This window comes from Megalobrama amblycephala, linkage group LG3 (genome assembly GCF_018812025.1).
Source record: "Megalobrama amblycephala isolate DHTTF-2021 linkage group LG3, ASM1881202v1, whole genome shotgun sequence".
NCBI lineage: Eukaryota > Metazoa > Chordata > Actinopteri > Cypriniformes > Xenocyprididae > Megalobrama > Megalobrama amblycephala.
The window spans coordinates 32,827,035-32,853,503 of NC_063046.1; the positions used below are offsets into that span (position 1 = coordinate 32,827,035).

Here is a 26,469-nt window from a genome sequence, read left to right on the forward strand (position 1 = left end):
TCCGTTGGAATTTCTAGAGATCTTGAAGGAGGATTTGCTGAAAGGTTAGAAGTCGCGAAGGAATTTTCGAATTTCGAAACCTTCGATTCTAAGCCTTTGACAGTGTCTGAAAGGCTATGAACGACCTGAATGAGCTGCAAATTAACATACACGGATCCGGAGACGGCCGTGGGAGAAGTTATCCGTACTGGCTGCGAGGATCTTTTGGCTGGATTTGGAGAAGATGACTTGGCTGCCCTCTTCTTGCCGGCTTGCTTAGTCTGGCCTGACGGCGCTGAAGTTGAAGCAGCAGTGTCGGCCGTAATAGGTGGACTACCCAGGGTATTTTGGGCCATGAGAAGCAGGTCTTCTCTGGATAATCCTTGACTGAGAGGTATTCCGACTGCTTCGAGAGTGTTGATTATTTTATCCGAAGACCACTGAGCCCATGAGGTGTCGCGGCACTGAATGCGTGAACTACGACGCAGGGGAAGAGGAGATGGTGGAACAAAATCCTCTTCGGAATCTGAATATGTGCACACGATATGACTGTTAGAAGACATTTGTAAGGTTTGCAACTGACGCTACATTAATGAAGTTCGCGTCAGCAGAGACATTTTCATTCAATACTTTATGTACTGCTTACAGCATCTGTTTGTACAAGAATAAAGTTCAACATAAAGCTATACTATACCAATGTAGTGGGGTCAACTTTGTTTTTTAATTAGTTTTATTTTGATAAACATGACACAATATAATATTGCAACTAAATGGATAGAGCTTTAATTGTTATAAAAATCCAGATTTTGAGCATTTGTGGAAATGAAGGTGTTAGATAAACACAAAACACACGTGATCATCATGCGGTGAATCCGGCCAATCGTGAAATAGCTGTGTCGTCATCAGAGCCCGTGCAGCCGCTCTTAAGAAGCTGCCCGGTGTTACAATTGGTGTGTTCGTCATCGGCTGCGGCCGGATGTAACCGATTGGCGAGAGTAGCTGTGTGCAGGCGGGGAGGAGCTTAAAACGGAGACGTGAAGTCGGACACTTTCTGCTTCCCGTAGTGACGCTCGTGCTGCGTTTGCATACTTTATCACAGCTGAAGTGAAATAAATGCAATATTTGACTAACACACCGATCTTTCAAAAATACATTTTCATTCAATACTTTATGTACTGCTTACAGCGTATTTTTACAAGAATAAAGTTCAACATAAGCATATATTATTTAAATACCAATGTAGCGGGGTCTACGCTTTTTATCAGTTTTATTTTGATAAACATGACACAATATAACTTTGTGACTACATGAAAAGAGCTTTAACTGTTTTAAAAATACAGATTTGTGAGCATTAGTGGAACTGAAGGCGTGACAATAAACATGAAACACACGTGATCGTTGTCATGCAGTGAAACCGGCCAATCATGAAACAGCTGTGTCATCATCAGAGCTCGTGCAGCTCCTCTTGAGATGCTGCGCTGGCTGACTCAGATGGCTGCTCTCGAATCGCTCTTGCGGTACTTTGAAATCATACGTCACAGTCACATGCCTTCAGCGCCAGCTCAAGTCGGACAAAAGTACTAACCGGAATGCACTGCTTCAAGTCAGCCGCCGATCGGTCTGCGCAGCGCCGCATGAGCTCGAACACACCTATTATATTCAGTTCCTGAAATATTCTGTTCCACTGGGTGGCACTTACGCGAATATTCAAGTGAATTGAACTGAAAATGTTAGTACACGCTCCTCAAAATGCATCGGTTTAATGGATTATTTCGAAAAGGTAATAAAATATTCAATGTTAGTCAACAGTTCACATGTTCAAAAGTTTGTGTAATATATGATAAATCGTCTGAGCTATTTTGCCTGATTGAGTACAGGCATTCAGATGACAGTTAACATAAGGATACAGCAGAGCAAACATGAGCCAATAACCTTGTTTTACACTGATGTGTTTTCTGTTTAGCTTTTTTATTTATTTATTTGAGGCTTTAAAACGTTTTTGAATAGTTTGATTAGTCTGCTGTCTTCGTTGTCATTCTGCAACTAGTACTGCATAGTGTTGACAACTTGAAACAAACCTCTACAAATGTATCTGTGTCCTAATAAAAATAAGCTATAGACTGGTGTAAATATTCAATGTCAACCTTAATTTCTTGATTATTATTAAATCAATATTGGTGCACATTGAGTTTTTCCCTTTCAATTGTTTTTCCAACAAATTTCTTAACATGTAAATATTTGTACAAACAAAAAGATTCAACAGCTGAGACATAAACTAAACAAATTTCACAGACGTTTGATGAACATCTGAAAGTCTGATGTGGCACCAGCTTCTTTACAGAGCATATCATCGTCATGGACAGCACCAGATTTTGCTGTGAGATGTTACTCCAGGCAATTCACATTTTCAAACATGTCCGGGGGGAATTATGGTTACATGTGGTTTGGCACTGGAAGGACAATCAGCTGTCCTTCTGTCTCCCTTCTGTAGCACTGTCTCAGGCATCTTACATTACGGACATTGCAGTTTATTTTTCTGTTCACATCTGCAGTCCTCTTGTCTCCTGTAGCAAGATTAAAGGTGCCCTAGAATTACATATTTAATTTATATTGGCATAGTTGAATAACAAGAGTTCAGTACATGGAAAAGACATACACTGAGTTTCAAACTCCATTGTTTCCTCCTTCTTATATAAATCTCATTCAGACCTCCAAAGAACAGGCGAATCTCAACATAACACCGACTGTTATGTAACAGTCGGGATCATTAATATGTACGCCCCCAATATTTGCATATGCCAGCCCATGATCAAGCCATTAGACAAGGGCAGAACGTCTGGATGTGCACAGCTGAATCATCAGACTAGGTAAGCAAGCAAGAACAATAGCGAAAAATGGCAGATGGAGCAATAATAACTGACATGATCCATGATAGCATGATATTTTTAGTGATATTTGTAAATAGTCTTTCTAAATGTTTCGTTAGCATGTTGCTAATGTACTGTTAAATGTGGTTAAAGTTACCATCGTTTCTTACTGTATTCACGGAGACAAGAGCCGTCGCTATTTTCATTTTTAAACACTTGCAGTCTGTATAATGCATAAACACAACTTCATTCTTTATAAATCTCTCCAACAGTGTGTAATGTTAGCTTTAGCCACGAAGCACCATCAAACTCATTCAGAATAAAATGTAAACATCCAAATAAATACTATACTCACATGATCCGATGTATGCACGCAGCATGCATGACGAACATCTTGTAAAGATCCATTTTGAGGGTTATATTAGCTGTGTAAACAAGGCAAGCGCAAGCTCCGGGGGAGGGGGAGCGGGAGATTTAAAGGGGCAGCAACCTATATATCGGTGCATAGTTAATGATGCCCCAAAATAGGCAGTTAAAAAAATGAATAAAAAAAAATCTATGGGGTATTTTGAGCTGAAACTTCACAGACACATTCAGGGGACACCTTAGACTTATATTACATCTTTTAAAAAGAAGTTCTAGGGCACCTTTAAGGCACGTTCACACAGGTGATCAGAGACGCATGGGCATCTTTATTTGGTAAAAAGGTCTCTTTAGTGTCCTAAGTAATTGTAACTGACCTTGATTGACCTATAGGTGCATGTGCAATAACTGAAAAACATGACAGACATTGTTAAAACCCTTTCTAAAGGTCTGTAAAGCTTATTTGGATTGTACAAAATGATCTTTAAAATATTATCCTGAAAATTGACTCTTTTTTTTTTTTTTTTTTTTTTTTTTTTTGCAGATTTTTTCATCTTTTCTTAGTTTTATTTAAAGTTTTTTAAAACAACAAATCCACTTGTAGCCTATGTATATATTAATTACATTACATGTTATAACAAGTACAGACATAATTACTCTATGAATGTAACTCAAATTGAAAAGACAATTAAAAAGTCAAAAAAATGTGTGAAAAGAAGCAATGCTATGAGCTTCTGATGTAAATATTAAAACGGGGCCTTGGCACTCGGGAACAGCCTTCATGTATGTCCAGATCACACACTGTCTTGGAAGCTATCCAAGACTTCAGCTCTCACATCCGAAACAGACAGTGACTTAACAAGATGATAAGTATAATGTGGAAACATCACAAAAGCAAAACAAAACCATATTATGAAATGGTGATAATAACAAGTATAACGTCATCTTGTAAAGTAGCTGTCAATTTTTTCTGTGCATTTGTGCTGTATTACCGCACAGAAATAAATTATATTATTATCAGAATTATTTTATTTGACTGCTATTGAAATGGTTTTAAATCAGGTACAGAAGGTTGTTTATGTGTTATGTTTGACACATTTCAGGGTTTTGTGCTGCAATATCCTGCCTTGTCAAACTTTAAATAAAATGAAACTAAACTATAATTTCCTATCATAATTATAATTTTTTAAACAAAAATAACATTCTTTAAGAAGCTGCTGGTCATCAAAGCAAAGCTCCAAAGATTTATATTCCAAAGGAATATTTTATTACCTTTTCGAAATAATCTATTAAACAGTTGCAATTTGTGCGTGTACTCAGTTGCGTGTACTAACATTTTCAGTTCCATTCGCTTGCGCGTTGTCTCAAGGACACGCCCACAATAGGAGGATATCATGAATATTCGCGTAAGCGCCACCCAGTGGAACAGAATATTTCAGGAACTGAATATATTGTAACACCGGCCGTTTCAGCTGTCTGCTCTCAAAACATTCTCGTGGTACTTTGATTCCATACATCACAGTCACATGGCGTCGGCGTGGTCTCAAGTCAAAAGGCTTGTTCGACTTCATGCGGCGCCGCAAAAATCGGATCATGTGACCAGGGCTTTACATTACCTTTTTTGCTCACCAGCCACTGTGGCTAGTGATTTTCCAAAGTTACTAGCCACTCAGTTTTTTTTACTGGCCACAATTTTGCCAGTCAATTTTGCAAATCAAGACTACATTGTATATCAGCTGGTATGTACAAGTGGGCAAGGGGTGGGCAATATAAGCATAATAGAGAAATTTTATATGTTATTTATTAGGCTATATAAAAAGAAAAAAGAAGGAAATTACAAATAGTAAAACAACTCTCTTTAGATACAGTAGGTTTATTTAACATGTATCCATTTATTTAACATCTTTTGTTTTTTGATTAACATTAATGACAGACAGGTACTTAATTGGGCCGCTGAATGCATGGATGTAATATACTGATACATATCCAGTTTTTACCCACCTGTTTACGTCTACTTAAGCCAAAACCGGCTGTATTCACATGATAGCCTACTCCACACGATGGGCATTTTGACATCTGTATGTGCGTGTATTTGACTATCCAGGTGCAAGGAGAACTGATCGCGCACAAGAGAGCGCTTCTGTTGTGTGTCATTCAGCGTGATTCCGCCTATCCCGCCTTCACTAACACCAAGTTAATTGATAAAGAATTGTGATTGAATTGTAATTTTATGATACAATGAGTTTGGCTACCTTTCATTTGGCTGTAGGCTGAAATTATATTCAACCCACCAAAGTGGCTAGTGGGAGTGGCTGTCTTACCTGCCACAGCTGAAATCCACCCACTTTTGGCGGGTTGGCGGTGTTAAAGGGTTAGTTCACCCAAAAATGAAATCTCTGTCATTTATTATTCACCCTCATGCCGATCCACACCCGTAAGACCTTCGTTTATCTTCGGAACACAAATTACGATATTTAGATGAAATCCAATGGCTCTGTGAGGCCTGCATAGGGAGCAATGACATTTCCTCTCTCAAGATCCATTAATGTACTAAAAACACATCTAAATCAGTTCATATGCTTACAGTGGTTCAATATTAATATTATAAAGCTACGAGAATATTTTTGGTGCGCCAAAAAAAAAACTAAATAACGACTTATTTAGTGATGGCCGATTTCAAAACACTGCTTCAGGAAGATTCGGAGCATAATGAATCAGTGTATCGAATCATGATTCAGATCACGTGTCAAACTGCCAACGGCTGTAATCACGTGACTTTGGCGCTCCGAACAGCAGATTCGATACACTGATTCATTATGCTCCGAATCTTCCTGAAGCAGTGTTTTGAAATAGGCCATCACTATATAAGTTGTTATAAAAAAATATTCTCGTCACTTTATAATATTAAAATTGAACCACTGTACTCACATGAACTGATTTAAATATGTTTTTAGTACGTTTATGAATCTTGAGAGAGGAAATGTCATTGCTCCCTATGGAGGCCTCATTGAGCCATCGGATTTCAACTAAAATATCTTAATTTGTGTTCCGTAGATTATCAAAGGTCTTACGGGTGTGGAACTGCATGAGGGTAAGTAATAAATGACAGAATTTTCATTTTTGGGTGAACTAACCCTTTAATATCAAGCCCTGCATGTGACACTGAAGACTGGAGTAATGCTGCTGAAAATTCAGCGTTGTATCGCACAAATAAATTACATTTTAAAATATATTCAAATAGAAAAGTTATTTTTAATTGTAATATTTTACAAATAATACTGTTAGATAGATAGATAGATAGATAGATAGATGTGAGTTGTCAAAATTTTGATGTTTGTTTAATGTTTATTGCTAGAAAATTACGGAATTTTCAGAAATATTTTACAGAAAAAAATTGTTTTACTTCCTGTGGTTGATGATCGGCATTTTCTATAGGATTTGCATCTCCATTAATTGACCAAAAACAGTGAATGAGTTTTTTATCTTGTACCCTGTTTGTGAAGAACATCATATATATTTTCATATATCCCTGCTGTCCCCTGTATATTTTTAAGTTTAGGAGTGTGTGTGTGTGTGTGTGTGTGTGTGTGTGTGTGTGTGTGTGTGTGTGTGTGTGTGTGTGTGTGTGTGTGTGTGTGTGTGTGTGTGTGTTTAACATCTAGAAAGGTGGTAAGCACATCCATTGCCTAATGCCCGTGGGAAGGGGAGCAGTTTTGATCTGGGCTTGGATCAAAGCCAGGTGTGAGGTTGTTCCCAGCTGTCATGATGAGTCTTCTCTTCACACACAGCTCCTGATGGGAGCAGACAGCCACCCTTCCTGCATCCCCCAAAGCTAATCACAGTTTCCTTCCTTGCCCCCACCTAAAGCTCCATGATTGACACTCTTCAAGCACTAATGATTATTTTCGAGGATGTTCAGGTCTATGTGCACAGTGAACTGAACAACTGCTGTCAGAGGGAGGATATAGGGCTTGTAAGAAGAAAAGACACAAACATTACTTAAAAACACCACAGTATATATTGAACTGACTGTAATTTCATCCTTCATTTTTATTTGCTGTCTCTTCTGAGGTTCATATAAGATCACACAACTGAAACTTACATACACATGTATTCTGAACTACTTTTTTGTTGCCCGTTTATACCCACAACACATAACCTTCTATGTTTTGAATGGTTTCCTAAGGGTGAGGGGTCACAGAGTAAAGTCACTGACAGTGAGTCCAAATCCATCTTTCCATGTCACTGTTATGATTAAACCGGGGAAATCGCCCCCAATTTTCTCAAACATGCCCCTCTGCCTTTGTGAGTTGTGAAGTGTCAGTGAGAGTTATGACATGCCTGCCACTCGCCAGCACTGGCCCCAAGGGATGCTGACTCAGCCTGGGGACAGACTGAGCTCAGGATCTCTCTCAGTTGGTGTAACACCTCCCCTGGGGCCACCGTTCAACCACCCTCATAGTCCTAAACTTTAGGCTAAGCATCCCAATTAGAATAGTCCATTGGGAGTTAGAGGGAAAGCACACCTCTGGCACAGTAAAAAAACGATGGTCATATGGTTTGCTGAAGTGTCACAATTTGCCTACAATGCTCAGGGGCCATGGCCCGCTTCATCATAACGTGCCTAGAACCGTAACCGTGACCGTAAAGCGCAGGCACCTGTTACCATGGTGATAAAGACTTGCCCCAGACTTTTTGACATGGCATGTCAGCTGGAGTTTGTGCGAACAGTTACTGACAGGCACTAACCTCACTTAATGACGAGGAGATGTGTTGACGAGGGAAAAACGTGACCATGCATTTTTCATGAGCTCTGCACCTCAGTCCTGCGCTGTATTAAAATTGTGCTGTTTTTTTTCCCCATGCTCTGGAGTTCTTGTAGTTTAGTTCAAATTTATACGGTTCTGTTATCCTTATGTTTTGTGCATTTGTATGTTTGTGTCTCTGACAGACATCTCCGCCTCAGAGTTCATGGAACGTCGTGGCAATCTGAAGAGCAGGTACGAGCTGCTAGGCGACTTCCTGTCAGACATGCTGTCGGTGGGGGCAGACAGCGTCAACATTTTCAGTCTGGTGGAGGTGCGGGACAGGACTCTGGATGTGAGGTTCTCTGTTCACAGCGTGCCGTTCCTCAGGGCTGAGAGAGTACATGGATATCTTGCAGCTCATAAACAAAAAGTAAGGATTGTCGGAAGCACTTTGATATGGATATCCATGGGTTTCATGTGACGTCACTGTATTTTATCTCCACCATATTTGTGTCCGGTCACAGCTGCGCGACCTGTTTCAGTCTATAGTCACAGCAGCCACAACTACCAGAGGAAGGCCAACAAAACACTTCCAGAAGGTTTTAGTCATGGGAAGTTCGGTTCTTTTCCGTGAACCGGTTCTTTCGGACAGTTCGATTCAGTAAAACGGTTGAAAAAAAAAAACGGTTCACCGGTTCTTTTACACTCCGACGTAATGACGTCATCCGCGATGACATAGTTTATCGCAGGACCGGAATGAAAAAACACTTAACACATTCAAATATACAGTACATTCCAAAAGTTTGGAACCACTAAGATTTTTAATGTTTTTTAAAGAAGTTTCGTCTGCTCACCAAGGCTACATTTATTTAATTAAAAATACAGTAAAAAACAGTAATATTGTGAAATATTATTACAATTTAAAATAACTGTTTTCTATTTGAATATATTTCACAAAGTAATTTATTCCTGTGATGGCAAAGCTGAATTTTCAGCATCATTACTCCAGTCTTCAGTGTCACATGATCCTTCAGAAATCATTCTAATATGCTGATCTGCTGCTCAAGAAATATTTAATGTGTACAATTGTACAAAATATTTGTGTACAATATTTTTTTTCAGGATTATTTGATGAATAGAAAGTTCAAAAGAACAGTGTTTATCTGAAATCTAATCTTTTGTAACATTATAAATGTATTTACTGCCACTTTTGATTGATTTAATGCATCCTTGCTGAATAAAAGTATTCATTTCTTTAATTTCTTTTCAAAAAAATAAAAATAAAAATTCTTACTGACCCCAAACTTTTGAACGGTATAATGTTACAAAAGCTTTGTATTTCAGATAAATGCTGTTCTTTTGAACTTTCTATTCATCAAGGAATCCTGAAAAAAAAGTACACAACTGTTTTCAACATTGAAAATAATCATTAATGTTTATTGAGCAGCAAATCAGCATATTAGAATGATTTCTGAAGGATCATGTGACACTGAAGACTGGAGTAACGATGCTGAAAATTCAGCTTTGCATCACAGGAATAAATTACTTTGTCAAATATATTTAAATAGTACACAGTTATTTTAAATTGTAATAATATTTCACAATGTTACTGTTTTTTACTGTATTTTTAATTAAATAAATGTAGCCTTGGTGAGCAGACGAAACTTCTTTTAAAAACATTAAAAATCTTAGTGGTTCCAAACTTTTGGACTGTACTGTATATCATAACATCGGTCAACTAAAACATCATTATTATCTGAAACGTTTCTTACAATTTAGTTTTGCATCTAAAGCATCCAAACACATATACAGGCAGTGATGTGCAAACGAGATTGGCCCCTCATTCGAGTCCTCTCATAGCATCAGTTGTCCTAGTTAATCTGTGACAGTCATTACTGTTCGGTAGCTTCATATCACGGTAGTGTCATCAGTAGCGCAGTATCATCAGCTCATCGGTTCACAAATCGGACATGTCCGAAAGCAGCGGTTCTCGGTTGTGTAATGATGATCCGAAAACCGTTGCAACCGATTCTACTCGAGAAAAAGATTGAGATTCGAGAACCGCGAGAGCGATTCAAAAGGAGTCGCTTGTTTGCTCTCACTGTAGATTGTCATTTTTTATCTTTATATCACCTTGTTTAGAAATTAAATAAGCTGTCTGTGGATTATTTATGAAACAAATAAATGTTTAGTTTAATAGTTTTACAAACAGTTAAAGCTGCAGTCCACAACTTTTTTTGCGTTCAAAATTTACAAAAATTATATAATGAGAATGTACAACATGAATCCATTTTCCAAACCGTGTTTTTGTCTTATCCTGAATCATTATGGTACACTTATAATAAGTGTTTATATTCGGACTATTTCAGACCGGACCTGTAGGACCCGCTGCAGAGTATCACAGTAACTGCGTGACTCGCCATAGACATACACGGAGAAAAGTAGCTCCAGCTGCAATGTTCTTCCGCAAGACGCGTGCGGTTCTGTTTATTAACCGCTAGAGGGCCAAAAATCACGGACTGCAGCTTTAATTGTTTCCACTCTTTAAAAAAAAAATTAAGTTGAAAGCACAACTGCACAACTTTTACTATATTGCTTTTTTAAATAACATTAATATAGAAAAAGAAATTTGTAGAACTATTTCTGAACATTAGTTTGATCTGTGTACAAAATATTATGTTCATGTTGGCATGTAGTTTATTATGTACAGTATTATGTACAGTATTTTGCATGCTATTAATCTGTTACGGTGTATTTGGAAAAGCACAATAAACTTTTTGTATTTTGAATGAAGTATATAAACATATTTCCAGTATGTTTTATATTATCACACTTTCTGATGTTCTCATTCTCTTGAAAAGTTACACGCATGCACAGTATCATCAGCTCATCGGTTCTCAAATCGGACACGTCCGAAAGAAGCGGTTCTCGGTTGTGTAATGATTATCCGAAAACCGTTGCAACCGATTCTTGACATGAGAACAAGAACTGTGACACGCCATGTACGTTCGTTCGTGTACGCTGTGCATGCATTGTATAAAAATGTTTACTAGTAATATTAAAACTGTTTCATTTTTTTTTTCAAAAACATTAATGCATTATTTTTAATAACTAGCACTTGTATTGTTCTCATATTTTCATCAACATATGGTTTGATTAAAATAATTTTCTTATTTCCAATTATTTATTTAATTGTATTTATCCATTTTGTTTCTTTATAGTCTAAATAATGTTGTCAAATGACTTGTTTACATTTAGGTATTTTGTTATTATTATTATTATTTTGTTGTTGTTGTTAATAACATATTAACATATTTTTGGTAACACTTTCTCCAGTGTATGGCGATGGACTATGTTTCTCGTGGCATACTGTAGAAATGTCTTTAAGGGACAAAACACAGTTGGAGGAAATAAAATAAGGATCACGAACATCTGATGATCATCAGTACAATAAATCGCCGCTGTGTTAGTTGCCATCTTGGACACAAATATGGCGGCGGGCATAGCGGAAGTGACGTCTTTGAAACCCATGGATAGTCAGATTTGACTTTGTAATTAACCTAGAAATCCCTCTAAATGCATGCACACTTCAATGTGGAATAACTGAAAGCTTTAACACCAATTACTTTTGCTTTTACTTGATGTATTAACCCATCCCTCTTTGTACCTTTTCAATCAAGCCTAAAGAGTCACCTCTGACTCTCTCTGGCTCTCTTTTCATTTATACAACACATTACCTGCATTCCCTTCTCAGAAAAGACGTGGCTAAAAGTAAAGGAGCTATGATGTGGATTGAAAACATTCAACAGATCTAAATGCATCAGTCTCCTATGCAAAATCAATGATCAGAACTAATTACATGGTGAAAAGAGGCTTGGCAATGGCTTGGAAATGGTGAGCTGAGAAGGTGAAATTAGTACTGATGGAGGCTAGAGGTTATTAATGATTGGAAATCTAATCCTCAGGAAAAACTACTCAAAACTTTCCCTTATTCTCTTTCTCGTTTGCTTCCCTCCCATTTGACTCATTCCATTATTCAGAGCTAGAAGTAGTGGAAGAGGAAAGTGAAAATTTAGGGAGTTAATTATAGATGAACTCACTGATATGGAAAGTAAGTTACGGGTCTCCACCCATAGTAATTGGAGAGATTCCAAGACAAGGAATAGTGAAATGAAAATTGCCATAGAGATTAGAGAGAACAGCCAGTTCATGTTCACACACAGAACTATTGCCTCTGAATCTGATGTAATTGCGTTTTTCTATTTTTGGCTGGTATGGCGGCTGCATTCGCTGCATGTCGGATGTGTCGAGTAGGGCGTGTGATGTTGGCTTACAAGAGGGCTGGAAGAAACGAGTGAAAACAGCAGGAGAGAGACAGAGAGGAGCCCCTCTCACGTCTGTAACTTTTAAATGATTCTTAATACACTGCCATGATCTCCAGTACTCTTCTCTCTTCCCCTTGCTTTTCACTTCACTCCCCTGCTGCCACAACACACACTTTGAAGAGCTCAGGATTCCCCCGCGGCCATGCTAGGATGGGGGAAGCGGATTTTCGGAGCACACTGCTCATCTCCCAGGGGTGTGCCCTTCTATCTAGCCCCCTAACACCCCTTCTGCAATACACACAAGTGAAGTGACACCCTGTGAAGTGTCAGACGCTTCACAAAAACACACACTGTTGCGTCAAGCTTGAAAACCAGAATCAAATCTCCCTGTGGTGATAGTGAGTCCTGATGAAAGACTAGGAGTCAATGATAAACAGGGAAAAAAGCACGGGAGGAAGAAAAACTTTTCAGGGAAGCTTGTTATTTGTGGTAAAATTGGAGGGCGAATCAGTTCAAATGCAAAGCTTGCGTTTAGGGCTTTAGCAGACTAAACTAAAACACATTTGCAGAACAACAAAAAAAAGAAATCGTTCTCATAAGATTTACCCCTCAGAATAAACATACAAGGCACGTTTTAGAAATAGAGCACCTATAGTGAGTAGGTCAAAATGCAGAAGGAACCAGTGAAGATGAACAAAGAACAATTAGAGCCATTCTCTACATTTAATCGGATGCCATTGAATCTCTCGCTCTATTTGAGTTCACAATATAAAGGAGTGGAAATACAATTATTTTTAAGCTTTCAGCTGGATCTTCGCTGTCAGAGTCATTTCACACTGGCCTTTCTCAAAAACACATCTCATCACTTCAGCTTTTGCAGAAATCTTCGTAATTACATATCAAACACGAAGGCAGTGCGCTTTGCCTCTGCCCTTTTGTTTCGACTTTATTCAGGCAATTGTTGACTCGCGCACACCCACACTTTCTTTTGTCTTGCTAATTTTTTTTCCTCTCAGAATAATTTAAATAATTTTGAAATTACTACTTGGTTTGTTGCAACTTTAAGCGTTACGTGGCGCAGCACCTCCCATCGATCCCGTCTCTGTTCTTTTATGTGAATGTTAGCTCTTTCAGGTTTGCTTTGGCACAAGAAAGAAAACTCATAGTTTTTGAAAGAAAAGCTCAGTCATGTGCAACAGTATCATGTGGATCGTTTCCACATCTCACCATGCTTTTTTTTTTGGTCACTCACCAAAACACCCTTTGGCGGTTGTTGAACTCCTTCTTCGCAAATCAAATGTTTAAAAAGCGTACACTGTTTTGAATAATACAACAGAAACATGAAAAGGCCACTGGTCCAATAGAAGTTTAGTGCCCTCCTACCGGTTTGTCCGTTTATGTGTGCATGCAGATCCTGCTTTGTATATCTCTTGGGTGTCCTCCTGTGCTATCATTGAGCCTCTGTGGAAGTTTCCCTCAGGGAATTCTGGGAATTGTTGTTTCAGTCCCGACGGGCACCTCAGAGGGCCTTTGAGAAATGAGCTGACAGTACCAGCGAGCAGGAGATGGGGAAGAAATTCCACGCTCTCCTCCAGGAATAGGGAGAGAGAGAACAAAATAAATGGAGAGCGAGAAAGAGAAATGAGAGCATCCAGAAGAAGGATTAGACGAGGGAGTGGGTGTATCTTCTCTACTGTGTAGGCTCCTGTTACATGAGCCTAACTGGCTCATATAAACTAATGGTTTATTACTTGTCTGAAATGAAATGCAAGACCTCGGTGTTGCAGTGTTTAACGTCCGAGGTAATACATGCAAATCACCTCCTCAAGCAGGCGTGAACGTGGGAGTCAGACCTGAATGCTCTGTTGAGGATCCACATTGTGTGTGCATGTGTGTGTCTGTAAAGACCCAGAACCATGAGAAGAGAAGGAGAGAGAGTCAAGTGTGTGTGTGGGTGAATGTTTAACACCAGGCATCTCTACGCTCTGCAGCTTCAAATGCGTATTTGTGTGTTTGTGTGTGTCTTGAAAACAACTCCTGGATCTGATCCACAGGGACTCTGCAGTGCAGTTATGTGCTTGAGTAGATCTGCAGTCAGTCAGGCACAAACTTGAGATACACATGGACACTCGAGCCATTAAAGGTCGGATAAGGAAATTCAATGACAAATCACACTGATTTTGATTATATGTTTAAAACTACACATTATTGGTTTTACTTTAAGTGGCCCAGAAACACGGAACAATTAACAACAACAACAACAGGAAAAAAAAACTGAACCGACTACGCTTCCACAATTGGATACATTTTTTGGCACTTGTAACCTCTAGTGTTTGGAAAGCATCTCTTTAATATTTGAGGTGCAGGAGCTTGTGTATCCTGCTTTTTCCTCTGCTTTGATCATTTTTAGGTAACACTTAACAAAAAGGTTCATTAGTTAAAGGTGCCCTCGAATGAAAAATTGAATTTATCTTGGCATAGTCAAATAACAAGAGTTCAGTACATGGAAATGACATACAGTGAGTCTCAAACTCCATTGTTTCCTCCTTCTTATTTAAATCTCATTTGTTTAAAAGACCTCCGAAGAACAGGCGAATCTCAACATAACACCGACTGTTACGAAACAGTCGGGTTGTACGCCCCAATATTTGCATATGCCAGCCCATGTTCAAGGCATTAGACAAGGGCAGCCAGTAATAACGTCTGGATCTGCACAGGTGAATCAACAGACTAGGTAAGCAAGCAAGAACAATAGTGAAAAATGGCAGATGGAGCAATAATAACTGACATGATCCATGATATCATGATATTTTTAGTGATATTTGTAAACTGTCTTTCTAAATGTTTCGTTAGCATGTTGCTAATGTACTGTTAAATGTGGTTAAAGTTACCATCGTTTCTTACTGTATTCACGGAGACAAGAGCCGTCGCTATTTTCATTATTAAACACTTGCAGTCTGTATAATTCATAAACACACCTTCATTCTTTATAAATCTCTCCAACAGTGTAGCATTAGCCGTTAGCCATGGAGCACAGCCTCAAATTCATTCAGAATCAATGTAAACAATATAACAGTATACAATACTCACATAATCCAACGCATGCATGCCACATGCATGACAAACACTTTGTAAAGATCCATTTGAGGGTTATATTAGCTGTGTAAACTTTGTTTATGCACTGTTCAAGGCAAGCGCGAGCTCCGTGGGCATGGAGCAGGAGAATTAAAGGGCCAGTAGCCCTGAATCGGCTCACTTATAATGATGCCCCAAAATAGGCAGTTAAAAAAAATAATAAAAAAAAATCTATGGGGTATTTTGAGCTGAAACTTCACAGACACATTCAGGGGACACCTTAGACTTATATTACATCTTTTTAAAAAAAGTTCTAGGGCACCTTTAAACATTAGTTAGTACATTAACTAACATGAGCTAACCATGAGCAATACATATGTTACTGTATTTGTTAATCTTTGTTAACGTTAGTTAATGAAAATAAAGTTGTACATTGTTTGTCCATGTTAGTTCACAGTGCATTAACTAATGTTAACAAGATTTTAATAATGTATTAGTAAATGTTGAAATTAACATTTGCTAATGTAATTAACTAATGTTAACTAATGAACCTTATTGTAAAGTGTTACCATTATTTATAGGGATGTATGTTATCTTGTCACTATATTGGTTTTCAGCGATAAAGCAGCCCAGATTGGATGTTGGATATCGGATGTTCACTTAGTTGCAGTAATTATTTAATGTTGTATATATCATTTGATACCTAGCATTTGAAAATTGGGATTTGTATTTGTTTGTTTGTTTTAATATCGGCCATCGATTGCCTGTCAGCCATAAAATAAAATGAACTAGTCATGATGGCCTTAATTTCAAAATCATTATTTTGTTAATATTTTGTAATTTTAAAGTTATTTTGTTAATAACTAACAAAAATAAAATGTGCATGTCCACATTACATATGAATGCTGTCACAGAGAGGCCACCTCTTTTTATGTTTGCGCTGCCCCCATCCCTTCGAATGCCACCCTAATCTGGGCATCCAATTGGAACAGGCATACGAGAGGAGTGGCACAGTAACAGACCTGGCAGGCAGAGTGTGATGAGGTGCATCTAAAGTTAATGGTGCCATTAAATGCTGAATGAACCTCTCCTCTGTATACCCATCTCGTCCCATGTGCATACACAAAGTTTGTGCAAAAAGAAAAGGAGGGGCTATGAGTGCCAACTAGAGCAGTCAAGGTGATGATACACAGGGCAACTCTTTGAGCAATGTTGCCGTCAACATGCAACCTGGTGAGACACAGAGCAACTAATTTGGGCAACGGACAGTTAGCAGCAACCAATCAGAGGAGCAAATCTATTGCCAACCCAATAAATAATATAAACACTTGTTAGGCACTTTATTTCAACTTTTCAAATATTTTCTTCATTTTTATTAAATATAAATGCCTTTCCAATCTGATTAGTGATAGGAAAAGGGAGAAGAACGAGTTTGGCAAAAGGCGGATTCGAACCCGGGTCGATCACGTCAAAAGCTACTTTTACATGCCATACTCTCAACAGCCTACGCCACTGCATACGTTAAACAAAACACTTCTTTTTAGTATATAACTAAAAACATTCAATGGCTAAATTACATCCTACGCACATTGGACACCTGTTGGTATTTTAAGCATTAAATGAGGTAAATTCCCTGTTTTTGTTTGATACATGACAACTTACAAGTGTAAAAAGATACAAGTTCACTCTACTTTTCTTCGTTCCACTGCCACTGAGAGGCCGCCATCTTGTTTGATTTTTTTCTGAAATCTCCAAGCTGGTCACATGATCGGCTGCTAGCACTCTGATTGGAGGATCTCAAAAAATTGCCCACGACCTATGTAAAGTATCCAGATAGAAATTTGTTTTTCATTCTCAATGGGAAAGTGCCCAAGCAACATTGCTCAAAAAGTTGCCCCATGTATCATCACTTTAACACTATCAGATTTTCACTATATGATTATCATGGACAAAAGAATTGACAATATTACGATAATGATTTTATCGTAATATCTTCTGTATAGAAATTTGGGGGAAAGTATTAACAATTAACTATTAGTGGATTAGTGGATATATTGTATTAACTATTAACTATTAGTGGAATTTATCTTTTGGTGTTTATTTTTTGTTTTCTCCTTTTTGGCCAATGAATCACACTTGAAGGGAGGCAGAGAAACCAGCTGTATAAAAGTTTGTAACCAGCTGTACCTATACAAAAATAACTTACTGTTGATCAGCTCTACCTGCAGTCTAGGGTGTCTTGCATCCTGACGTTTCAAAAAAAAAAAACTATTATACTACCTACTATGTTGAATGTCAACCATATAGTTACTACTGCTGGATTATTTATGATATTATTGTATGTGTAGTATTAAAATATCAATATTTCATTTTTTGGTAACACTTTACAATAAGGTTCATTATTTAAACATTAGTTAATGTATTAACTAACATGAACTAACCATGAGCAATACATATGTTAAAGGTGCCCAAGAACGTTCTTTCACAAGATGTAATATAAGTCTAAGGTGTCTCCTGAATGTGTCTGTGAAGTTTCAGCTCAAAATACCCCATAGATTTTTTTAAATAAATTTTTTTAACTGCCTATTTTGGGGCATCATTAACAATGCACTGATTTACACTCGGTGCCGCCCCCTTAAATCGCGTGCTCCCTGCCACACCAGCTGTCGACTATATTACAGGGCATTTACAAAGTTCACACAGCTAATATAACCCTCAAATGGATCTTTACAAGATGTTCGTCATGCATGCTGCATGCATGCTTCGAATTATGTGAGTAAAGTATTTATTTGGATGTTAAAGTTTTATTCTGAGTGAATTTGAGGCTCTGCTCCGTGGCTAACGGCTAATGCTACACTGTTGGAGAGATTTATAAAGAATGAAGTTGTGTTTATGCATTATACAGACTGCAAGTGTTTAAAAAATGAAAATAGTGACGGCTCTTGTCTCCGTGAATACAGTAAGAAACGATGGTAACTTTAACCTCATTTAACAGTACATTAGCAACATGCTAACGAAACTTTTAGAAAGACAATTTACAAATATCAGTAAAAATATCATGCTATCATGGATTATGTCAGTTATTATTGCTCCATCTGCCATTTTTCTCTGTTGTTCTTGCTTACCTAGTCTGATGATTCGGCTGTGTGCAGCTCCAGACGTTAACTGGCTGCTCTTGTCTATTGCCTTTTATAATGTTGGGAACATCATGGGCTGGCATTATGCAAACATTGGGGCGTACACCCCGACTGTTACGTAACAGTCGGTGTTATGTTGAGATTCGCCTGTTCTTCGGAGGTCGTTTAAACAAATGAGATTTATATAAGGAGGAAACAATGGGGTTTGAGACTCACTGTATGTACTAACTCACATTCCATGTACTGAACTCTTGTTATTTAACTATGCCAAGGTAAATTCAATTTTTGAATCAAGGGCACCTTTAATGTATTTGTTAATCTTTGTTAGCATTAGTTAATGAAAATACAGTTGTTCATTGTTTGTTCATGTTATTTCACAGTGCAATTAAGATTTTAATAATGTATTAGTAAATGTTGAAATAACATTAACAAAGATTAATAAATGCTGTAGAAGTGCAGTTCATTATTAACCAATCACAACGACATGCCGGCAGGCTTTGGCATATCATTAACTATGACCGCTCTAAAGCAGGAAAGTCTCGAGACAAGCCAGGTTATCCCGGTAAATTTTCTGTTGATATGAATAATTGTGTAGATTTATCAATATAGCGAGCCTATTACAATGTTATGATGAACTATATGCCTTTCTCCACTGACGTTCTGAGTTGTTCAAAGCGTTTGTATGGATACTGATTGTTAGAAGGCAGCTGTCTGACTCTGAGATAAAGAACAGGAACAGTGTGTGTAACATTAGCAACACATTATTATCTATTTGATAACGTAGTCAAGCAAAAGACTAATTATATTAATTCATATTAATTAAAGACAGAACCGTCGCAAAGGCTGTGCCAAGTGTGCGAGCGCATAGGGGCTCGTGCCAAAGTAAAGTGACAGCTGACTTGAAGTAAAGCCAATAAAGTTAATGTTTTTGTCCTTCGAAATATTTTAATACTATAAAACATAGCTAAAACAATATTGCTCTGAACATGTGCGCGTGACCGTGATTCATGTGCATATGTCAGTTACGCTGCATTCACACGGAGCGTCGGCATCAATGCTTGATGGGAGGGCGTGTCTGAAGCTTGTGTTGACGTGACTGTTATAGTGATTACAGCCAATCACATTACTTTCCGGTGTTGCACGAACGCAGTTGGCTAGCGACTGCTCTAGGGAATTTGCATAGGGCCATCTGATTGGATGACACCTGTGTTGGCGCTTGAAAAGTTGAGAAATCTTCAACTTCTGCCGCTTGCAACGCGAGTGAAGCGATGCGACGGAACCCACAATTCAGCTCGGCAACGCATGACGTCACCTATTCAAAGTAAATGAGAAGCGTTAACGCCGGCGCCCCGTGTGAATGCAGCGTTATTGTGGAATCGCACGTCAAGTTCTGAGAGAGCTATTCAGTCCATTATAAATTCTGGTTTTGGCCGCCTCTGGAATGGATCAAACCATAGATATTGGCCTACCTGATAACTTCAAGTAAATACGCTGGAAATCCGTGCTCATTCAAGGATGTGCATTTATTTCATGTACGGAGAAAGCATGGGCCTGCAGGAATTCATCTGAATGTTTTTTTAAATCTGAACTTCAAAAAGCAACGAAATTGTCAAACATCCATTTAGCGCATGTGCACAGAGGAAAATGGCTGCTTGTTCTCTCGATACCATGTGTTTTACTGAGAAATCGCTTCAGGTGATTCAGTGAGAGAGCAGTCTATAGAAATACAAGTTGATTCAGACCGTTTTGCAAAGGCGTTTTACCAATTCATAATTTAAAACACAATTTAAGCGTCAGAAATTAAACTGAATATACGAAGCGAAGCAAGCTTTTTTCTTAAATATCCACAACACAAACAACAAATTGCTCGTCACTATAGCAACACTAGACTCTCCGAGCTGGAGTGAGCGAGTGGAGGCGGGGCTAATTTGCATATTCATTGATTCGTGTATATTAAATGAGGCAAGGTTGTAAAATTACATTCAAGCTATTTTAAGGCATGAAGAATTTTTTTCACTTGAATTTTTTTTTTAAATATGTCAATTTGATGTTCAAAGATGAGTTTTAAGGGATAAAATAATTGACTACATGTGGACTTTAAGATTTTATGTTAATCTTCATTTAAAATAAACCCCTTTCTGCAGCCTAACGCTGCTCCCACAGTTTCTGCCTCACCGACCCTGTTGTGCGCAATGCTTCATATCTCTGTGCGCCCTCAGAGTTTCCCCTCAGATCACACATAAACAGCAAAATCAACATAAACAGCATCATCAATCACCCACAGCCCTCTGCCACAGCGGCTGTGTAGAAAATACCTCTCCATGAGCTACTATCCAAGTCAGAATAGTGTCCTGGCAAATAGGTCCCAGCTAATCTTGGAGTAGTTATCACCTTGAACATCTGTCTCTATCTTCTCTGTGTCTGTATCCCTCGATACGTCTTGTTTCTTCACCCCTCTATTTCCCCTTAAGTGTGTCTGGCCACATGGGTTTGTGGAGGACAAGTCAATCACTGTGTGACTGCTCAGTCCACCACAGAGCAAACTGCTCCACTTCAGATGCTGGATTTGAATAAATGGTGTGGAAGTTGAGAGGCATTACTGTGGACATTGGAGTATCTGCACGTTGTTTATGTGCTTGTGGAAAAGCACGGGCTCTCTGAACACTTTTTATGCCTCAGAGCAATATAAACAAGTGGGTTTGGGGTCTTTTTGGTTAACTTGGTTGGACTTGCTTTGCCATTTGTATGCCAATTTGAAGGTAGCTCAGCTGAAAAGACTGCATAGACACCAGTGTAAGTAGCATAGACACCTAGCAGTCTAAATGGGTTAAACAGCAAGACTTCCTTGATCAACAACCTTCACAAGCAAGACCTTGCTGGTCTACTGACCAGCATAAAAATTTAATTTAAGGAATTTCAAGTCGCAATGATTTGCTGAGAAATGCAATTATAAGCAAAAATTCTGTTTTGATATTTTTGATTTCTCAGCTTTCAAATGATGTCAAATTTTTTTGGTCCCACTTTGTATTAAGTATCTTTAAATACTAGGTACTAACATTTAAATTAATAATTTGATACAGTGCACTTATTGTGTACATACATGTTTTTTTTATTGCACTTGTATTTAAAAATACCTGCATCTAATTACAGCTGTAATTAATTTCTTTAATAACATCTATAATTACACTGTTGACCCTCACCTCACATCCTGACTCACTCTTAAACCTACCCATACCACCAAACCTGCCCCTAACCTTACCTGTATCCCACCTCATTAGCAGCAAAAGTGTTTTGCAATACAACATGAACACAATAAGCACATCGTGCCTAACATTTTTTGATGTAAGCACATGGCAGCAGAAGACACCTAATATAAAGTCGTGGCCCAGTGGTTAGAGAGTCAGGCTGGTAACCTGAAGGTTGCAGGTTCGAGTCTCAATACTAGCAGAAAATGACTGAGGTGCTCTTGAGCCAAGCACCTTACCCCCAATCACTCCCCTGGTGCCACAGCAAAAAATGACTGCACACTGCTCCAGGTGTGTGTGTGTGTGTGTGTGTGTGTGTGTGTGTGTGTGTGTGTGTGTGTGTGTGTGTGTGTGTGTGTGTGTGTGTGTGTGTGTGTGTATGTGTGTTCACTACTCACTGCTCCTAATGTGTGTGCACTAACTGGATGGGTTAAATGCAGAGGACAAATTCCAAGTATGGGTTACCATTCTTGGCCTTTACGTGTCACTTTTACTAAATCGACCAATAATTATTTTTAATCTGAAATTCAATTTAAAAAAAATGTCATTTTGACACTCTTTAATGTGGTTACATCAGTGTATGTGCCTCGGTTCAGTGTGAACCGATCATCCCTTACTACTAGCTATTGCATTAAATAAACATGAATTACCATCAGAAGGTATGAGATGCAGGTATTATCTCTTGCATCACCCAATCAGAGTTTCAAGCATGAAAGATGTCTGTGAAACAGCTTGCGAACAAGCTGACCTTACTTTATAATATCTGATCACATGTGTTATTTTCTCTCTTTTATTTTTTTTTTTTTTTTTTTTTTAGTTCTGTTTTTTTAACCATTATGGGAGTATTTTCTCAAGTGATTGACTTACTTTCTCGCTCTCTTTCCATGTCCCCTTCCCATCCAGCTCCAGTCTTTTCTTCAAGTCAATGTGACCCAGGTTCATGTAGATGAGTGTGTGGATGCTGACTGTCGGGGAGGAGGGGGCTGCACCAGCCACCTAAGCGTAACTGACAAGCCGGCGGTTGTCGACTCAGGCAGCATGGCTCTAGTGTCAGTGACTGTGGAAGCCACAGCTGTCTGCAGCTGCTCAGCACGTGAACACCTCCACCAGAGCTGCTCTGTCTATCCCAGAAACCCCTGCCACAATGGAGGAGTCTGCGTGGACACGCAGAGCGGATATAGGTGAGATACAGGTTTTTCTTTGAGAGCCTCAGAGCTTACTTGAATGACTTGATTTAACTTTGCATGTGGAGAGAGGGTGAGCTGAAGATAACAGCAGTGAGACGTTTGAAACAGGCTTCCGTTAGCAGTCTGTAATCTGCAGCAGGTTCCTGAGCATATGCAAGCTCTTTGAGCAAACTCAATGTCTAAACATTACATTAGGTTGAGAATTGCCTAATGAAACTGTCTGAAATTAACAATGCATTTAGATGCATAGATGCCTTGTCCTTATCTCACATTCATGTGCAAAAAGGAGACATGATCAAGTGAACTTCCACATGGACCCGAGCCACTCTTCCTAAGTCTAATCTTCTCACTTTTGAGTTTTTTCTCAAATATGAGACTGAAAGAACCTTTCTTTTTCTGTGTTATTCAATTATCCAGACCTGGCATGGTATATTGATTTCCTTTCCTGAATAACAATACAGAGTGACTGGGATTGGACGGGTTTGCGGGAGCAGGGAGCTTGTGAAAACTGTTAGGTGGGGATTTTTTTTTTCACTCAGACTATACGGAAACCTCACAGCCTTGAGTTAATAACAAAAGCTCTAATGCCAGCTCTTTTTCTTCTTCTTCTTTTTTTTAGCCGTGGTTGTAATTGAACAAAGCAGGCGATCCATGTCTCATGTTGAATATTTTGAACAAAGCTTTTTGTGTTTTACGTTCTGTTTCCAAGCAGTAAAGTTGTGCATATGCCTAAACTGGAACATGTATTTCTAATTAAAAGTGATGTTTCTTTTGGAAAGCCGGGCAACTTTTCCATACATTACTTCTAATTAAAACTAGCTAATTTGATCTTTTAAATGCATGTGCAAGTTTAATTAGAATAGTTGGATTGTTTGTTGTTTGTTGTCTAGCTGTCTGAGATAATTGCAACCTCACATGGCGATTGGAACAGGAATATCAACCCCGAAACAGTGATTAGCAAAGAAAGTCTTCATCATTCAAATAACAAATTTTGTAATGCTATGAAGAATTTCAAGACCTTGTCAGAGCAAAATTGCATTTGTAGTACATTAATTCCATTAGTTTTTAATGTGCATTAAATTGGTATAATTTTACGGAGTGACTATTTACACCAAGTGAGCCTGGCTTGTTGGCAGAAGCTATTTACACTAACCAGACCCACCATTGTCTGATTGAGGCAGTAAAATTACAAAAGAAATCCTGTTGTTAACAGGAGCAGTGGTGTGGAGGGTAAGGTGGGTGTGTTAGCTTTTGATGCGACTGACACAAGTTAGATTCTGCCTTTTTCTAAACTCATTCTTCTCCCTTTTCCCATCGCATATCAGCTAGGAGAGGTGTTTATGTTAAATAAAAATGAAGAATGCCTAACAGGTATTTAATAGTGGGAATAAACTGTTTATTGCACTAAGTATAAATAGCATCAAACAACTATTTACACTTAGTGCAAAGAAAATAAAGTTTATTATTATACTACTTTTTGAATATTTTCTTTATTTTTATTTTTCTAATTTTAGTTAAGAGTCTGTTTTACACATCAAAATAAGTTTCTGTTGTATTTTATTTTTATTTTATTTTACTTTATTTTTAATATTTATTTTTATATTGAAAATATTGGCCAGAGCTATTTTGAGAAATTCATCAACTCTGTGGAAACTGTTGCTCACATTTACATTTCTCTTCCCTAAAGGCGAGATGATGAAAATGACAGAGAAAGATGTTGAGAAAATAGTGGAAAAGGTTTATGTATGAATGACATCTATTATCAGCCCTGACTATAATGTGAGTTGATAATACCACATTGTAAGACTGTAACAGTTAGCTAGGGCACTACTGGATGCTTAGCAGTGATTTATAAAGCTCAGTGTTTTAGTATGTATGGGTTGATTTAGAACCAAATCACAAGACCAGCTGCCATGTGGAAGCTCCAAATGATATCTGAAATGTGCTTGCAGATGTGAGTTGTGTTCTAATCGCTGCTTGTGATATGGAGGATTTTTCCCTTCCGCAGGGAAATTAAAAATGCAGAGCAATGAACATATCATAAATACCGGCCTGACATCTTCCAAAGGGGGCATTTAAAAATGAAATTGCACATTTGCCTATTGTATAATTTATGTGTTGACCATTTACCTCACACAGACTCGCACCTATCGAGATCACACTACCTCTTCTCATCACGCTCTGGCACACACTCACACAAACCTGGTTCCACAACTGCATTTTTTTTTTTTTTTTTTTTTTTTTTTACTACAGGGGAGACTGGCTCACATTCAATCCTTTTTGCCCATAATGTCTTTTGTATGGCATAATCTGAGACATCATGGAAAGATCTGTCTTAATACCACTATGAGATCGTACATGCAACGCATGCAGATGCAGTGGCTTAACATCCCATTCTGACATACATTATGTCTTTTCTATGCCTCATTTTATCACTTTGAAAAATATGGAGAAATTCATTTAGCTCTCAGTGGTTTAATTAAAAGAAGAAAGTAAAGCTAAGGATTTGCGAGTGGTCAGACCTAGTGAGCATGTAATGTGGTGAGCTGGCGTTGTGTGCCATAGCGCTTCATGCCTCAAGCCTTCCTCTAATCCTAATAATGTCTGCAGGCAACAACTTCAGTGTTGCCTCTGTGTTACGTCAACTTTCCTGTTTTCCTTAGCCTTCAAGTATATATATATATATATATATATATATATATATATATATATATATATATATATATATATATATATATATATATATATATATATAATGTGTGTGCCTTTTGGTTTTTTCAATGTCAAAATATGAGTATTTATATTAAAAATGATTTGTTTTGTGTGCACTCATACAGAACGGTTTATCAAACATAGACATTTGTATGAAAAATAGGGATTTGTATGCATTGATATGACATGGTCTATACGATTATCTTGCTTGGGCAGAATGAAATTGCTTTTGGGTCCCTTACTCACACTGCTTGGTTATTTCTGTGTCAAGAGAGACTTAGACAGTCCTGCAGCAGAATGCTTTAAATATCAATGTTTTCTTGCACAAACGTTGTAATTCACATGCATCAAACATCCAACCATTCTGTGGTGTTTAGCTCTCAAGGTCCTTTTTCTATTAACTGAAGTTCATGAGCCACTTTCAAAGTATCATGTCTGTGCTTCATTAGAATTAAATAGATAAAGTAGATTTACAAATCTTTTGTGAATGTACATCAGCGGGAAAGGGGTCGATGTCAAACACATTTACTCATAGACTGCAACCCCTGTTCCTGCATGCAAAAAAGAATCTAATTTCCCCAACCGCTGGTAAAATAATGCAAAAAAAAAAAAATCCTATTACTGCAGCTACTGTTAGCATAAGGCAAAAATGTCTCATTCGTAAATCATAGATCAATTTGGAGGCACAAAATAGATGCTGCAAAATACTGTATTTATCATAAGTAAGATGTGGAGCTTTATTATGTACAGATAATGAAATGTGTAACTAGAGTCAATTTAAACATAAACACCCTCAATCATACTTTGTCTAATTAAGCTGCATCCCTTTTA

The 26,469-nt window shown here is 38.0% G+C and overlaps 1 protein-coding gene across 6 annotated transcripts in view; it reads left to right on the forward strand.

The window, feature by feature from the left end:
* Positions 1-26,469, forward strand: part of si:ch211-186j3.6 (neural-cadherin) — a 382,700-nt gene that overhangs the window by 300,790 nt on the left and 55,441 nt on the right. For all 6 annotated transcript variants that reach the window (XR_007184217.1, XM_048185218.1, XM_048185219.1 and 3 more), the window contains 2 exons: positions 8,161-8,387; positions 22,643-22,920. Coding sequence is in view for 5 of the 6 variants with exons in the window: in XM_048185218.1 (XP_048041175.1) it covers positions 8,161-8,387; positions 22,643-22,920 (505 nt within the window). In the remaining variant the exon portion in view is untranslated. The remainder of the gene's footprint in view (positions 1-8,160; positions 8,388-22,642; positions 22,921-26,469) is intronic.